This window comes from Gossypium hirsutum, chromosome A03 (genome assembly GCF_007990345.1).
Source record: "Gossypium hirsutum isolate 1008001.06 chromosome A03, Gossypium_hirsutum_v2.1, whole genome shotgun sequence".
In the NCBI taxonomy this organism is placed as follows: domain Eukaryota; kingdom Viridiplantae; phylum Streptophyta; class Magnoliopsida; order Malvales; family Malvaceae; genus Gossypium; species Gossypium hirsutum.
Genome location: NC_053426.1, coordinates 39,245,218 through 39,263,258, shown reverse-complemented (window position 1 = coordinate 39,263,258; position 18,041 = coordinate 39,245,218). Strand labels below are relative to the sequence as shown.

The 18,041-nt window shown below is 33.8% G+C and overlaps 1 protein-coding gene across 2 annotated transcripts; it reads right to left on the bottom strand.

The window, feature by feature from the left end:
- Positions 1-3,050: 3,050 nt before the first annotated feature.
- On the bottom strand, positions 3,051-14,146 carry LOC107887110 (pumilio homolog 5). Of its 2 annotated transcripts, XM_016811255.2 has the most exons (11): positions 13,872-14,126; positions 12,663-12,718; positions 10,524-11,210; positions 7,142-8,556; positions 6,906-7,047; positions 6,687-6,794; positions 5,637-5,849; positions 5,414-5,524; positions 4,689-4,883; positions 3,910-4,081; positions 3,051-3,304 (listed from the first exon to the last, which is right to left on the bottom strand). In XM_016811255.2, exons 3-11 carry the CDS (start codon positions 11,172-11,174, stop codon positions 3,276-3,278), a joined length of 3,036 nt encoding a protein of 1,011 aa, XP_016666744.2. In that variant the 5' UTR covers positions 11,175-11,210; positions 12,663-12,718; positions 13,872-14,126; the 3' UTR covers positions 3,051-3,275. The 2 variants fall into 2 exon arrangements, with proteins under 2 accessions (XP_016666744.2, XP_016666743.2); XM_016811254.2 differs by lacking the exon at positions 12,663-12,718 and having other exon boundaries at positions 13,872-14,146.
- Positions 14,147-18,041: the final 3,895 nt, after the last annotated feature.

Here is an 18,041-nt window from a genome sequence, read left to right as displayed (position 1 = left end):
TTTAATCATTTTGAACATCAAAGAGGAATTCAAGGTACTTAGCCCTTATATATTAGGCATTAGAGTCATATATGTATGAAATCACGAATCAAATTCAACATATTAGCCAATATTCTCCTTAGCCGAATTTTCTAAGTCGAGATAAAGACATCAATATGCTTACCTATGGCCGAACATACACATCAACCTATGTACTCATTCATGTGGCCGAATATGCATGTCTATGTTGAGGCCGATTGTATACTTAATACATTCTACAAATATGGTCACTTATATTGACTAAATACCATTTTGTTTCAAGTTCAAAACTCGGCTAATACACATATATATACACTAGTAATCAAATACTAACATTTGCACTTCACCTTAATAGCTAGCTTAGCAAACCTTGATTTAACATATAATTGTTCATAATCAATTTAAGCATACTCTCCATTCCATCAATTTCAAAACACATACATTACTCAATAATGTTCAAAATTATATTCGGCCTTAGCACACAACTTGCTAGTCGATTCTTCTCCATCTAGCAACTAATGCACATATGAGCTCATTTGTTAGACTCTACTTCATCTAACAACAACCATATTTCTCTTCTACCTCCTACCATGGCCGAATGCTCAAGATACCTCAATACCGAAACTTTTAACTTGGGTTGCTTAAAGAACTTGGTGATGAGTTCAAATTTATCTAACACCTCAAGCATCATAACATATCCATATAGCTAACATGCTAATGGTATCAAGGCTTCAACTAAAACTTTTGAAGCCTCTTAGTCGAATATTAACTCTCTAATAACCCCAAATCCATCCATTAGTTAGAATTTAGACTAATCATCCAAGGGATGTATGAACTTTCAAAGCAACACTAAACATATCTTAATCTAGTGAACCACCATAGCCGATTTTCTCCAAGCTTTTTCCCTTCCTTTCTTTCCTCTATTCGGCCAACTTGAGCAACATGATAACTTTTTTCTTTTTTCTTTTTTCATCATTTTCCTTTTTCCCTTTCTTTATTACTAACTTTTTTTATTTTATTGTTTCCTACATACCACATTAACACAAAGTGTTTATAATATGGTTAATCCCATAGCATGGCCGGCCACTAGTTCATCTTTTTGGTATTTTGACATGCAAGGACAACATTTTCTAACATGCATCAATAGGCCACTTTAACATTTGCCTAGCACATTTCTAAATTTTCTCACACAAGTCCTATTTAGCAAAATTCACTTACAATTAACAAAATTCAAACATGAAATTTTCACACATGCCTATATACATATAATAAGCATCAAATATAATGGTTAATTATTTTTATGACTCGGTTTTGTGGTCTCGAAACCACTTTCCGACTAGGGTCAATTTAGGGCTGTCACAAGAGTCATCTAGATCTTAGCAACAAAAGTCAGATTGCTAATCTAGTGAGTGTTAGTGGCTATAATCACTTGTTGCTCGAGGTGTTAAGATAGTGAGTTTTCTATTTGATCAAAACCCACAAACATAAGAAACCAAACTAAATAAACATATCATTGTGTTCATCTTTGTTCTTCACCAGTACCTGAAGCAGTTGGCACTGCTTGTAGGACTGTTCAAATTGCTTGCAATTATCAATTTTGTTCTTTCACGATTCATTTATCCTTTTCAACTCTCTTATATTATTTAATTGTATCAAACTTTTATGTCCTACCGAAGTTGAAAATCAACTTTGGTTTGGCAAAAAAGTTGTTCAACTTTTCTTGTAATATGAGTACCATAAAGAAACGGTGTGCTAGACACAAGGGGTTAAAGCAAAGGGATTGCATATTCTTCTATGTTTACATTAAACATGGCAAACCCTTTACATTGTTTTATGCTTTAACATCCAAATGACTATGGTGACGGTTATTTTTCAGATTGATCATATAAAAGTACCTGCAAATCTTGACTTTAAAGTTTCAGTTTATGTTCAGAGAAAATGCAATTTGAATTGGCAAAGATCATTAGGAAAGAACAAAGCTGAAAGAGTAAGTTGCAGTGTAGTGGAAGTGAAAAGTGAAGCATGTGAATTAGTCGCTGGAGTTAAGCTTTCAGTTAGGGAAGGAGATGCTAACATCCACTTCTCTCTACTAAAGCAGTGAAAAACACTAATCGATTTGAGTTTAAATTTTTATTTTTTAAGAACATCTTAAAGATTTTTAATTTTAATATTTACTCATGACAAATATTTAGTAGGGTCAATCTGTGTAAATTTTCATCAAAAGATTAATTGATTTTTTTTGTTCTTTTAAATATATTTTAACTTAATGTAGTGATGTATCAGTTTTAATTTTAAAAAATTACAAAATTGTTATTAAACTATTCAAAAAATTTCATTAAAGTCACCGGCTGCTAAAATCACTGTTGTATGGTTTTTTTATTTGCACTAGCTACACCAATAGAAAGCTCTCATATCATTCTCCTCTTCTACAGTTCTTGTTTTTTCAAGAAGCTTTTTTAAACATCACTAATCTACAAACAAAAATTCATACAACTTTCTTCTTTGATGTTTGACATTAATCGTTAGATTAACTTGAATATTTGATAAACACTACTATATCGTACCAATTATTAAATCACAGACTTGAAACTTGCTAGCTAAATTTTTAAATATATAAAATCCTAATAACTTGAATAAAAATTGTTATTTATTCAATGATTTAATTTCAAAAAATTTAATGACCGCCTTTTTAAATTAAATGTTCAAAATGATAAGATGTTAACTTTGTATAGTTCACCCTTAATTTGGTGGACAATTAAGTGAATTGCTTTACTAATGTTGATTTCTAAAATAAACTCACTATTGGGCTACTGTTTTTAGCCGTTTCAGTCCAAGGAAAAGTTAACCCATTAGAGATTTGAATTAAATATATAAACAATTAATTGAATTACTGGTATGAACTTTGAAACAAATCTTAATCCCAAAAAATCTTATAAGCCCAAGAGCTTTAGCAAGAATGACGAGCACACGCAGATACACATGCATTACTCGTTCACTAGAAAACATAAATATATGATGAAAACCTGCAAGCATTTTGTCAAGCTAAATTTCAATCAATTTCCAAGCAATCACTGCAAGCTTTGTAAGTTTGTTTGATTCTATACATAGATATACATAAACACGGTTTAAAACATACAGTAATACATTTATTCCCCAACTTTTAACTATTTATCTAGCAGGCCTGGAACAGTTCCAGGCTGTTGTCTTCCCTAAGAATGATCAACAGTTTTCCCAAGTCGCGCCTACTCGAAAGACTGCTAATGCCCCGAGGCTGAGGCATCGCTTTCTGCATTGAGCAATCAAGCATAAACCATCCTTAATTCAAGTTTCTATAAAATCAGGAAAATACTAAAAATAGAGCAAAGACGAAAGACCCAGTTTAATTTTGCAGCGTCGCATCACTTTCTGCATAGAGCGATAAGTATTTACCATGCCTATGTTTATTTTCGATAAAAACAGGAAAACAGAAATAGAACAAAGACAAAAGACCGGGTTTATTTTAGCAATAAAGAAAACACCTTATCTTATTCTTAGGCGATATTTCCCTTAGAATCCTCATAACATACCAGTAAATGGCAATTTCTCTAAACCTGCTTTTAACAGACATAAAAAAAGTATTTTCCAACAATCCTTTTCTTTTTCTTTTCGTTTTTCAGGCTAAATGGAAGGTGTTTGTTTTTTGGTACAAATGTTCCCACAAAGTAATATGAATTAACAATAGTGCACACGACATGTAACATGCAGTAGTCCATTGTTTACATCAATACTTCATCATGTAACCAAATAAACAAGAGAACAATCTACTTTTCATCATGTAATAAAAAAAAATTTATTATAATTTCTTCTCAAATGATCTTAAAATTTATGTCAATGAATAGAAAATTAACGCACCTTCACCAAGCAGTTGCTCAAACCTAGCAGCAATGTGTTTCCCGTAAGTATATTTCTTCAAAGCATTAAGATGAACTCTTACACGATCCAGTAATAGTTCCCGTTGCCTATCATTGCTTACTTCAAGAACCTTCTGGACCACATAATTTGCAAATTGGTCCTTCATCATAGTCTAACAAATAAAAGTCAGAACATAATACTACGAGAAAAAGACATGTTCAATTTGCAAAATAATACATTTATAAAACATCACAAAACTAGTAACAATCCCTGAATCTTCATGCTCGTCAAGGCATCAGAATCTCTACAGTTGATCGGTACAGTTTCACATTAGGGACAAACTAAAGGAAAAGAAAGTAAAGACGCCAAATTCCAAGTTTAGTAAATTTTCGTTTGGGGCAAAGAGAACTGTGACAGTAGAACACCAGAACAAAAGTATTTGGATATCTCACTCGCACCATATAAACAGTCAGGTTCCCTCGATGATTCATAATTTAAGCAATGCATTATATCCAAACCCAGCTATTCATTTATTATAAGAAATTGGTTAGATCTTCAGAATTATATAAAGGTGAAAGCAATAAGTTTTAAACTGAACAAGGAAAATTTTAACCAAAAAAAATTGAACAAAGAAAATGGATGAAGTTGGAAAAACTGAGAAAATAATGGTCAATCACTTAAAAAGAAAAAACCCCAATAAGAAAAGAGTTCTAGATCTTGTCGAAAACTAAAGCTAACAGTGATAATTGGTTGCAATAAATGCTTTTTACTCAACTTACCAATAAAGAGTCATTTTCATCAGACTGTCCGATTATCTCCTCAACCAAATGCTCTCGTTCAGCACCATCATCATACTCCAAGCACTTCTCAACAACATTTGATGCATATTTATGTTGACTCATTTGTACAATTTTCCCAGTCAACTTGCTAATAATGTGGCTCCTTTCATGCGGCTTTCCCCTCTCCAAAACATGCTGCAAGTAGTAAAATCCAACAGATTGTTAATTTCAATCGAGATATCAGAAATTAGGGTGAGTGGGAAAGTACTAAAGAAAAATAATTAGGAACCAATAAAGAGGCCTTGATTTGATTCTCCCTATAGTCAGTATTATCAAATAAGGATAGATTTGCACTACCACCAATTTCCACAGCATATAGCAACCAATATATCAGCCACCGAAAATGGAAACTAACGAAAGAAACTAAAAGTGAAAAAGGAATAAGAAAACATTAGCAGATATGTCATAAGCCTATGTTGCTCCAAATCTTCATCTTTTGGAATACCATGTGCGACACCCAAGTTGTATACATACCCATATCGACAAACCCAAGTCCTAGTAACTTAGCTGTTCACATTCCTAGACAGCAGATCAATGAATTGGCAAAACAAATAAGCTGTTTTAAGCTCTCTAAAGACGATTCTTGTTTTGAGAAGCAAATAGTGTTCATAGAAATTATCCAATTAGCCATCAATAAAACTGACAATCAGAAGGTAAAAGCAAACCTGTGTAACATAATTTCCATACTGATCTTGAGAAAGGTCGTAAGCAGCATCCAAAATTTCATCAATGATGCATTTGCTTTGCAGTTTGTTTGAACAATGCTCCAAAACTCTCTATCACAAATCCAGAATAATAGCAAACGGTAAGACTATGGAATAACGGGCATATAAAATAAGACTTCTTATGTTCAGCCCTCTTGTAGGGACCAACAAAATGTAATATTACCTGAATGACACGGCAACCATAGGGATGAGTAGAAAGGGTGGCAACTTGACCACGAAATGCCGAAATAATAAACCCAATTCTATCAGTAGGGATACACTCTATACACTTTTGTATGACGTGATTCCCATTTTGATCACGTACACATTTCATAACATGACCATCAAGCTCCTGAACAAGTCGGGTTTTTTTATCAAGATCAATCACTTCCAACGCCTGGAAAAACAAAATTCACATAAAGAATCTCAGGAAACCGCACTAAATTGATGAAGTGCTTTGTCATAATCCACGACTGAAACCAATTTTAAAATATAAGTACCTTTCACAAAAGAGATGGAAACTGAAAAACATGACAGCCACTATTTACCACTTCTATACAGTTCAAAAGATGCTCATCCATTTTATGACCCGAAGGCCCAATATCAGCTAGGATGCATCAAACAAAAAAATAATAACTAATCTCCACATACATGTATAAATTCATAAATATGTCAGAATATATTTTTATGTGCATATCTATAAGAACAACCAGTTATTAATCCAACATATTGATCATACCAACAAATTTATTTGATCATATAATATAATGACCGGATGCAGATGGATATTCTTCAAGAAAAGAAACTAAGATCTCATTACTGGGGACATGATCATATCATTGTCATTCTAAGAAAGTGAATAACAATTTATGGCCTTGTTGAGAGTCCTGCCGTTGTAAGGCTCTACTGTTCAATACATTGATATTTGAATAGCTTATGAAAGAACATATGGCTCAAAAAGGGCACAGCCATCCTTGACTCTCACTGAAAATTACATAAAAACAAATTAAAGATTGCATATATTTATATATAAGTCCAAGCTAAGAAGATGAATACCGGCCATTTTTTTTTTCAAAATGAATTAAACTAATCATAATATTTGATGATAGTATTTGTTTCAATGATTCTTTCTTTTCTGGGGTCAAATTTTTAAAACAATAAACGTGAGTCTCATCCACTGAAATATTCAAGCTACATCCCTGTGAATATCATACTTATAAAAGGTTCCATATACCTTCTGTATCACACGACAACCATACATTTGCAGACTAAAGTTTAACATATTTCCAACCAGTTGATCAGAAAGTTCATTTCGCTGCTCGCAACTCCCATGCTCAAAGAACTGCAACACAGCAGCAAAATTCAGCAATCCAAAAATGCTATTCAAATTGCTTACAATTCCCACTAAAAGTAAATTACTTGAAGCATTCATAAAACACATTTAAAACCATACCTTTTGAATGACGTAATTACCAAAAACATCAGTCATTAATCTTGAAGCATGCGGAAGGACTTCTTTGTAAACAAACTCCTTGTCCTCAATACAGCAATGCTCCAGCTTCTGCTGGATAAATCGACTCCCATGTTGATCAACACTGAAGTCAAACAGGTATTAAATTATTTCTCCCGCTAGCAATAATAATCACATTATATATAGAGAATGAAAACAAACTTGATAGAGAAAACTGCCTGAATTCAACTATACGACCAAATATATCAGAGAGCTCAAATTTTCGGGCATTGCTGGATTTCAGTTCTTCGAGAAAGGAATGCCTTTTGGAGTCCTCAAAGCTGCTGACTCTCTGTCCTTGCCATGCAGAATAAGGTCCTGCTTTTGGAGGAAACCTAGTTTCATTTCTGCGACCTAGAGGAGTCATTCCACCTACCGGTGATGATGGCATCAGCGGACTAGCAACTGGTGATGTAGGGTATTGGGCAATAACACCCATGCTGTGGTGACCTCCATAAAAGCCACCACCAATACTTCCAACTTTCCCAGGATTTGGAATGCTTAGCCTCCCATTAATAGGAGGCTGAACTTTTGGATCTCCAATATAAGCAGCACCACTTGACTCTTTCTGCACAAAAGAATCAATTTGGCCCCCAGAAGCACCAGTTGATGACAAATGACCATGCTGAACAGAAGCACCATATGTGCTGCTAAACGAATGTGGGAGGTATTGCATATGAAGTGGATCGACTAAGGAAGGTGGCAGCACTAATCCATGCTGCCCATAGAAGTGGCCAAGATGCTGTAAATCACTTGTATGAGGAGTGTTTTCCCCAGTTGAAGCACCATAAGTTCGATTATTGAAGCTTGAACCAGAAGCAGTAGAGTCAAATGGCAAAGAAATAGCAGCATGAGAAGGGTATCCACCCATAAATGGGGGAAGAAATGCAGGATTCAATGGATATCCACCGATATTGTATTGTGAAGCATATAGACCAGATGGCTGAAAATTGGCATAAAGTGGGTTTGCAGAAGTCATATATGGTGCTGCTGTTGCATACATGGGAAGCGTGAGTCCAGAAGAATGCAATAATGGTTGTGATGCCACAGAAGAGAACCTAGAATGGCTATACAGATGGCTCAATCCTTGAGAACTGGCCTGTGCTGGAAGTCCTTGGGCCTGATGTGGAGAAGCTGGTTGAATGGATGAATAATATTCTTGAGGCATATTCCTTCCATGAGACTGCTGTGCTTCTTGTTTTTGCCTCATTCTGGACTCTACAGTGGAAAGTATGACAGATTGTGAAACATCACCAGAGGAATCCGCATCTGACTTAGCATCTTTCACATTGGTATCATTTTTTGAAGATGTTGATAATCTAACCACCTGTTCAGGACATTGCGAGCTCTGAATAGAGGTCTCTGAAGAATCCTTGTGGGGTATCAAACTAATAGCATGAGCATCCGGGGCATTTGTATCCATGCAGGCATCAGAAGAACGCACGACCGATTCAGGTACTTTTGAAGAAGAGTTAATGGAAGAAAAATTTGACGAGATGGCATTAACATCATGATCTATTGGTTCATCTGCTGTGGTGATGCCTGATGAACGTGACTGACTATACACAGGTGAAGGGGTGCGGGGGAAGTCTTCCTACACATTCGCCAAGAAATAAAGCAGAACATCAATATAAGGCAACACAACTAAAAAAATCCAAACGCAAAAATGCCGAAAGCTACTTAATAAACACAATGGCAATAATATCAATACATGTAAATTCCGTGTAAGACAACTTTGAATTGAACTTCATAGGAACACCATGGCTGCAAAGGGCAGATTTATAAGAGGTTGAAGTCTGAATGTGATCCTTCATCTGTTTCTACTCTACTATTTTAATTCTTTATCCCAGTTCCAATGATTTTAATCCATATACTCCTATTAAAAGCCAATTTAAGAATAATTGATGATGATTTTAATATATTTGCCATTTAACTTATATGATGTGCCACTCTGGTGATTACCTGATATGCCACGCTATGGCGGATTAACTTTTTTCGGCTACATGGCACATATCAATCTAAAAAGAACATTTTTTTTCTTTTAATAAAATCATAAATAATTCTTTGGTTAACTCTAAAAGAACTTTTTAGAAAAAGTTTTTCTATTAAAACTATTTTTCTTTTGTGGACTAATGTGTACCACATGGCCAAGCAATATTCATGTTGGCATGACACATCATCAGTAAGAAAGTGATATAGCCAAGTTCATGCACAGAATTTTAACACCGTAGCAATTGTCCTTAAATTGACCTTTAATAAAACGTACAAAGAATAAGATTATTAAAATTAAGGAAGAAGTGTAAGAAACACCGGAGAGTGAGAAAGAAGCAGAGATACATAGCAGCACTCTAGAAGAAATGAGAGGCAGCAGTATATCAGAACACCTGAGAGTCATTTAAATTGTATGTGACTTTGTTTTCTCAGCCTCTATGCGAACACACAGGCAAGAATATAGGGCTGCATGTAGTTTTCTTCGTAACATTTGAGAAGAAAAATGTTGAAATATTTTAAATTGGCATCATTCTACAGAGTCTATCCATCCAACTGCTGATGTGCAGTGCATTAAAAGAGAAAAAAAAAACACAACAAACGAGACATCACTTGTTTCCTGGGTTATCTTATGCCAGTTATCTCTTATAAAAATGTGGTTATGAAACTAGTTTGATGTGAAAAAAGCAACTACAGCAATCTTAAAAGTAGCTTGACTTTGGTTCAAGCGTCCAATGTGGATGTATCTAAGGGATACATATATGAGAAAACTTTATTTAAAATTATCACAAAAATATATGAATATATTATTATGTAAAAGAATACTGCCATAAAAAAAAATTTTGCTTAAATTCAAATATTTTATTTCTTGTTAATATTAAATATTTGCGTTTTCGTCAACCTTAAATCCTTGATATTAGATTTTATATGATCAATTAGTAGTCCAAAATATCAAAGGCCTAAGGCCTTATTTTTCTTATTGACCCAGAGAATATTAGTTGTTTCTTCCTTTATTTCCTCCTTTTCTGTTTTCTTCTTTTCTTCCTTCTCCTTTTCCTTCTTTTTCTTTATTTTTTTCTTTCTTCTCCTCCTACCCCTCTTATTTCTATGTTCTCTCTAAACTCATGCTACAGCAGCACCCAAAAAACCCAGAATTTGGCAGTGGATTTCCGCGCTTGTCGCCAATCTCAGACAACTGGCATCAGATTTTCACCAAACCACATATTCCCCTTTATCTCCTATTTCCATTTCTTCAATTAGATTTTTGAAGGAAAAAAAAAAAGGAAGAAGAAGAAACCAAGATGATTAGTTTTCACATGTTGAAGCATCTATATGTTATGTGTACTAGTAGCCCATTGATATCTAAATACTGTATTAGTAGAAGCATGACAGACAATATAATAAATAAAATATTGGACTCTCACCAATAATACTGTACTGGAGAGTTCTTTTTCAGCCCCAAAAATTTTTTGCCCAAACATACAGGAGAGTTAACACACCAACATCTCTCTGGAAATGACGGACATATAACAAATAAATAAAAAAGAATAAATAGAAAAAAGATAAGAATACCTGTATCAGATCAACCAAACTCTTGTGGCGACCAGGGAAAGATGCTAAGTCTTGTTCAAGCAAAGGCTCATTACTATCTTCTGCCCACTTGTCTAAAGCTTGTATAGGGGATGATCTATCATCCTCAACTTCCTCCTTATGTGTAGTGAGTGAAGTTCGATAAAAAGGTAACGACCCATTGCCACTATCATCCACAGATGTTGCTCTCCAGTTACTACCGAAACCACCAATATGGCGTGCCAAGCGTCGGTTTTCATGTGAGATGAGGGGCAGTGGAAGCCTTGGATTTAAGTTAATGTTGGAGCAATAGTAAGCAAAATAAGCTGGATGAGAACGCAGTTGCTCCTCAGACTCACACTTGTCAATGACACTGCTCAAGCTTGCCAGGCTTGAAGTCAGGCTAGTGTTCTTTTGAGCCAAAAGGTTTCCAAGTGCTGTAAATGAACCTTCCATACTTGGTGGAGCACTCCCACTTCGATTTGGCACTGTATCTGTTTGATCTCCACGGATTTTTTGTCCTTTCAAAAGCATTGTCAACTCCTCTACTTCCATATCCTTCAACTGTGAATCAAATACTAAAGCATCCTTTGAAGTGCGCCACTTTGTGGCCCCACTACTTTCTATCATTCGCATCGGGCTCTCAGTTGCCATGTTCTATGGAGAAAGATCATCAAAGACTTCGTTTTCCTAATAACAGTAAGAATCACATTATTCTCTTGGAACGCGCATGGATGCAATGCCTTGTCACTATTAGAACTCACTGCTAATCATTCACAAGTATGAACATGATGAAAGTGGTACCATTTTCATGGTAAAGCATGAGATGTTGCATTTATTGCCAGAAAAAGTGACAAAAACAAGTAATCAAAATGATACCATATGAGCATAAAGGTTCTGACATAAGTGACAGGTTCAAATATGAATCTAATATATATACAATTCAAGCATTAGCAAATATATATAAGAACCTTTTAGCAGAAATGAAAAAATGCTTTTTTTGGTTTCCTTTTGTTCCTACATAGGATAGGGCTATCAAATTCGCAGGGTCCACAATAACATTAGGAAAACAAGTAAATCTAATACTATGTTAGAATTTGAAATTTGAGTCTCAAGTTCTGGGTTTCCCTTAGGGGGAGCAAAAATACTGTATAAAACTATGACCTAATATTTGGAAAACATGCAAATCTAACTGTTACATTACATTTGCCTAAACCATTGTCTTCAACTCATGCACCCAGACAATATAAGTACCTCAAACTCTCTCAGGAGAGGCACACGACCAGTGCACCTACAACCTTTCCTTTTTGGGTAAGGCGATGAGCATAAAAAAGACAGACGCTTTACTGAAGTTCTATTTAATTTCTTTTAGTTTTAAGTTTTTTCCTCATCAGATACCCTTACTGGTAAGAAAGTGATAATATCAAACTCCCTATTTTCTCGATATGTTAGTATTCAACAACAAACATGGAACCCTGATAAAATTATGCATACTGACGAACATAAAAAAAAATGCATATTTTGTAGATAAACTGGCCCACTCTTTAGAGCTATGTTACTCATACTCAAGTATGAGTCTCGGATATGGGTATATGCTTGACATGGTTATAGTCAGAATTTTCTAAGATCCTTGGAGATCATTCCCCCAATCCAAGTGTTTCACACCACTACTTCCAGAAAAAGGAAGAGCTGGAGCAACACAGCCTTAAAAGGGTTTATTATTATATATCTTAAGCTCATATATATGATATAATAAATATATACAAGACATGCATGTAAAATCAAACATATATACACACTTTCCCTTACTTCACTTAGTGCACTTTTTGTGCCTTGCAATTGAGGAGTTTTAGCACCAAGAGTGTGCCTTATGCCCTTGACAACATTGGTCTAAATAATATACAAATCCTACATCTATACAAATTTATGGTTAAACCCATAAAATATAAGAATATAAAATCAACAAAAAAAGTTAAGAAAATTATCCAAGTTTTTAATCAACTCAATGCTGATTATCTGTGATGTGAGAATTACGCAACTTTCTTTTTTATTACTCCACTCAACAACTAATCAATCCACAATACTGAACATTTAGAGGATAAGTAGTATCTTTCAAATAAACAATTAAATACTTTTATATACCTGCACATCTAAGAAGGTCAGTCTTCAAGTACGTTGACAATATTGTCAAAGCGTCACTGTTATGAGACATTTTCACACCAGAAGGACACCGGCTTAGCACAACACATTTATAGGTTTCTAAATCTCAAATCAGATACAAAAACAGCTTTGGTCTTCTATGTATATGAGGAAATATGATTAGCTTATATCTATAGGTCATGACTTTAATATAGGATTCATTTAAACACAAACAACTACATAGAAGAAATAAAATTCATAAAATGAGGTTTCCTCGATAACGTCAATTGCAGAGCAAGCAAGCTAAGACATTTCAAAACCAGAAAGACTAGAAAAAATTAATAAATATCGATACATGCAACAAGACAAACACACAAATAGACATCAAGAGAAAACATGTGAAAGTCAAAATTAAACTGTTAACTGAAAATTTTGGTCAATCAAGACATGAACTTGAATGATGGATTATGTATTAGAAAAGATACAAACATCAAAGAAAGATGTCAGATGCATAGTACTCTAAGGAGAAAAAAAAAACCTCACATAAGCAGAAAGGTAGGTTTTAGTAATACAGATGATTCATAAGCAAAAGCAAAAAGCGTCAACTTCACCAAAGCAAAGGCTGGTATGTAACCATCAACCAGCTTGACTCTTATCCCTTTGGACAACTAAATTTCAGTTCGTCGGCACAAAAACAGTAAATTATTGACCACATTATAATCCATACATGAATTCATTCAACCAAACCAGCTGTTGGCTCATATAGTTCAGACTTCGGTTCCAAATTCTTCCAGAACTCCATCCAGGCATATATGGCTAACAGCTATCGACCAGTATACATATACAGTAGTGATCAATTTGCATTTCAGACCTTAAGAAAAACTAACAAAACAGAAAATAAACCCAAGAAAAAGCAAGTCAACTTTCATCAATATTCTCAGCCGTAACACCCGCCAAAGAAACCCTTACTTTATCAACCAAAAAACTCACAGCTACACCCATTTACTTAATGAAACATATCATCACAAAACCATATTTAATATAATTAAACAGAACCCATTAATCTTAAAGCAAGAAACTATCTTTTACTCAACAATCGACCAATTCCAGAGACACCGAACAGCCAAAAACGATAACCAAACAAGCGCCCCCCCCCAAAAAAAATAAAAATAAAAATAGAAGTTAGTGTTACCAAAGTTAAAAGACCCAAACCTTGGGAGTTTGAAACGACAACTCTTCACAAAATCTGTTGGAATCTCAGTAGACTTATGGAAATGCCAACTAAATCCAAAGCCCCATGCTTTAGCAAGAGAGAAAGTTTGTTGCTTTGATTGAGAAAGCAATTTTGTTTTCGAAGAAAGAGAAAGCAAAATCTTTACTTGCAGAGATTGCCTATGTTTTATTTTATCCCAAGGGTTTGAAGTTTTGGACTTCCAATTCTTTTTTCTTTTAATAATAATTTGGTAAAGCATAGCGTGAAAAGAAAAATGTAAAAAACAATGACTTGTAAAATGTTTACTTAGAGACTCTTGGAAATGACGGAATTGACATTCTGTATTTTCTTCGGGGTAAACAACACAAATGGTACTTAAAACTTTTATTAAAAATACATTTCAATCACTCAACATTCAAAAGTTACATAATTTTCACTAAAATTATCGAAATATAACATTTTGGCCATTTATCCGTTAACTTTCGAGGATGATGAGGCAAGTTAATTTAAAGGGTTAATAACCAATTAAGCCCTTGAACTATAACTAAAATATTAATTTGATACTTTTAAAATTTTCTTAATAATAATTTTAAAAAATTTAAAGAATAAACTACTTAGATAGTCACTCAACTTTTAAAATGTTCCTATTTTGGTTACCGATTTTTTTATTAATTTAGTCACCTAGTTAGATTAATTTTCTTTTTTCGTCACTCCACCATTAAAATGTATTGGTTGTTAAAGTATGCCTAAAGACTAATCATGATATTATCATAATCACATACTCGTTTTACCTTATTTATTAATATAAGGTATTGTTGTAACAACCCGTTTTTAGGATTAATCGGAACAGTGATTTCGGGACCACAAATTTGATGTCAAAAAAATTATTTTATTATTATTTTAATATTCACATCATGATATTAGGATTGTGTGAAAATTTCGTGAAGAAATTTTACTGTTTGAGTGGTTAATTCGGTAAAAAGAACTAAACCGCGTAAAACGCAAAAGTTGAGTTTTATTAGCTAAAGGTGTCTAATAGCTATAGAACATTAAATTAAAGGTCCTTATGTTGATATTAGACCATTGACATGTTAAGTGGACATTAGTGGGCATGAAATGGATGTTTAACATTTTATTAATTAAGGATAATATAGTAATTTAGGAAATAAATAAGTTTAATAATAAAACAAACATTTGTATCATCTTTCTCTTTCAATTCCCCACCGAAAATGAAAAGTTTGAACAGCCATGGAAGCTTGAGTATTCGGCCAAGCTTGGAAGTTAATTCGATGAGTGGTTTTCTCCCAGTTTTTAATAATTTTTACGTTTTTGAGATCGTTGCTTCATAATCTAGCTAGCCCGTACCTCCGATTTCAAAACTATTAAAGTATTTGAATGTTTTCATTGTTGAATGCATGAGTATTTTGATAGTTGATGATGGAAAATAAATTATTGTTGTTGGATATACATGTTTTGTAAAGTGAATTTTGGTAAAAATGTCAATTTTGGACTAAATTGTGAATTATTGAAATTATGTGGTTGAAAGTGTGATTATTTGGAAAATATGGGCTGCTATGGCAATAAGAAGAATTCGACTAAGCATGGGTAGGATGAAATTGCATGAAATTGTGATTTTATGTGATAAGGACTAAATTGCAAAAATGTGAAATAATAGGGGTAAAAGTGTAATTTTGTTAAAATTTGTAAATTGTGTTAAATTGAATGAATTAATGATTAAATAAGTAAATTTTGTTATTATATAGATTGAGAAAAATGAGATTCGAATCTAGAACGGAGGAAAACAAAATATTGAATTAGTCGACCTAATTCGTCGTTATAGCGAACGAGGTAACTTCGTATGCTAATAAACGTATTTAAATTGTGTTATAAATGCTTATTTATCATTGAATTGAATTGAATTATATATGTTTCATTATCATTGAATTGCTACGAATGTTGAACAAGCAAATACGAGCAAGAATCGACGAAGTTACGACATCCGAAAGTCTCGTACGAACCGTAGGAATATTATAGGATACAAATGTCATGACATTAGGATTACCATGTGATTACATGTAAGACCATGTCTGAGACATTGGCATTGTATTGTGATTACGTGTAAGACCATGTCTGGGACATTGGCATCGTTATTTGATTTCGTGTAATACCTTGTCTGGGACAATGACATCGATATGTGATAACATGTAAGACCATATCTGGGATATGGCATTGTATGAGCTTTATGTGATTTTTGAGTATCCTTAACGATTCTGAATGGTTCAATAGGCATAATCAAGACGAGAAGGAAAGTACAATTGAATTAAGTGATACAGCTTCGTACAGAACTTATATGAGAATCAAATGAAGGTAATTTGGTAAGTTTTTAGTGTATCATGTATATAAAATGAGAAAGATTTATGTATAAGTATGTTCCATGCCAAAATGTGTTTATTTGGCTATAATAAGGTATGAATTGAATGATATGTGAGATATGAGTTATAGTTGTTTTAACTAAATATACATATGGCACATAGTGTGCAAAATATCGTCATTTGATGATATTTCACATAATTCACTTGGCTAAAGAAAAGGTGATGGTAATTGAATTGGATAAAGTTTAGATATATAATTGCTTATGCATATGAAGATGTGAATGAATTGATAAGAAGTATTCAAACCATATGTGTTTTGAATGAATAAACTCATGAAAATCTTGATTAACTATGTGCATGAATTTGTGATAAAATGGTGCAATCATATAAATTATATCATGTTTTGAATAATGGTTTTAAATGCAGTTATTTAATAATATAAGTTTATTACCATACGAGCTTACTAAGCTTTATAGCTTACTTTGTGTTATTTTTCTATGTTTTATAGTGATTCAAACGTTCGCTCGGGTTAGAAGTCAAAGGAGATGGCATCACACTATCTAGTTTTTTATTTCGGTATTTATACACTTGTGACTTGGTTATATGGCGTGTATAGGCTTGAGTCTTTTTTATAAAGGTTTTGGTGATCTATTTGGCCATTTTATATGGCTTATTAATGACTTATGTTTGATGTGTAATTTACCTTATGTAATGGCATAATTTGGTATGGTTGATGATGGTTCAAGATGATCATTTGGCAATTTGGTATATGTTGAGTATTTACTTATGAAAAACATGAATTTGGACTTAATAAATGAATGGTTAATAGATGATTTATGAGTCAAGCTTTGTTTGTGATTGATGGTAGTAAAAACACATATTGAAATAGGTTGTATTGATGAGTACGATATGTACTTTGGTATATGATTGAATAGGTAAGTAATGAGGAATGAATCATGCTAGTTAGTATGTGTTTGAATGTACAAATGGTATTGACTTGGTAGTAAAATGGTTTAAGATGAAATGGCATGATTTGTATATGAATTGGCATGTTTTGGTTTCCTATAAGTGCATTGAAATGGTATGAAATGATGTGGTTTAGGTATGCTTGAGAAAGGTGAGAAATGTGGCTTAAACCAAGCCTAATTTCACCCCCTCAAGGTTGAGCACACAGGCGTGTGACTCGACCGTGTGTCTGCTATAACTTAATTAATCAAGTCAGTGAGTTACACGGCTTAGACACACGGGCATCTCTACTGGCCGTGTGTGATACACGGGCTGTCACATGGGCGTGTGACTGGCCGTGTGACCCAAGTCAGTTTACCCTCCAGTTTTCCCACAGCTATGGCACACAGGCGTGTCTTCGGCCGTGTAGTGCAAGTCAGTATGTATGCCCTGTTTTCACACGTCCTGTGACACAGGCGTGTTTGGTTCACACGGCCTGTTCACACGGTACATGTGATCCCTTTATGCATGAAAATTTTCTAAATTTCCCAAAGTTTTCAAATGTTATCAATTTAGTCCTGAACCTCTTCCAAGTAGGTTTTAAGGTCTCGTAGAGCCTTATAAGGGACATTGTGATTATGTTTGATTAATGTTTATGTGATAATGGATTCAAGTATGAGAAATGTTTATTGTATGTTGTATTTGATCAGTAATGCCTCGTAGCCCTATTCCGGTGACGAATACGGGTTAGGGGTGTTATAATTGTCATTGTTATTTCAGTTTATTTTTCTGTGTATAAATAAATTGGTTAATAATGAATTCCTGAGAATAATATGATTATTCTTAAAAGGC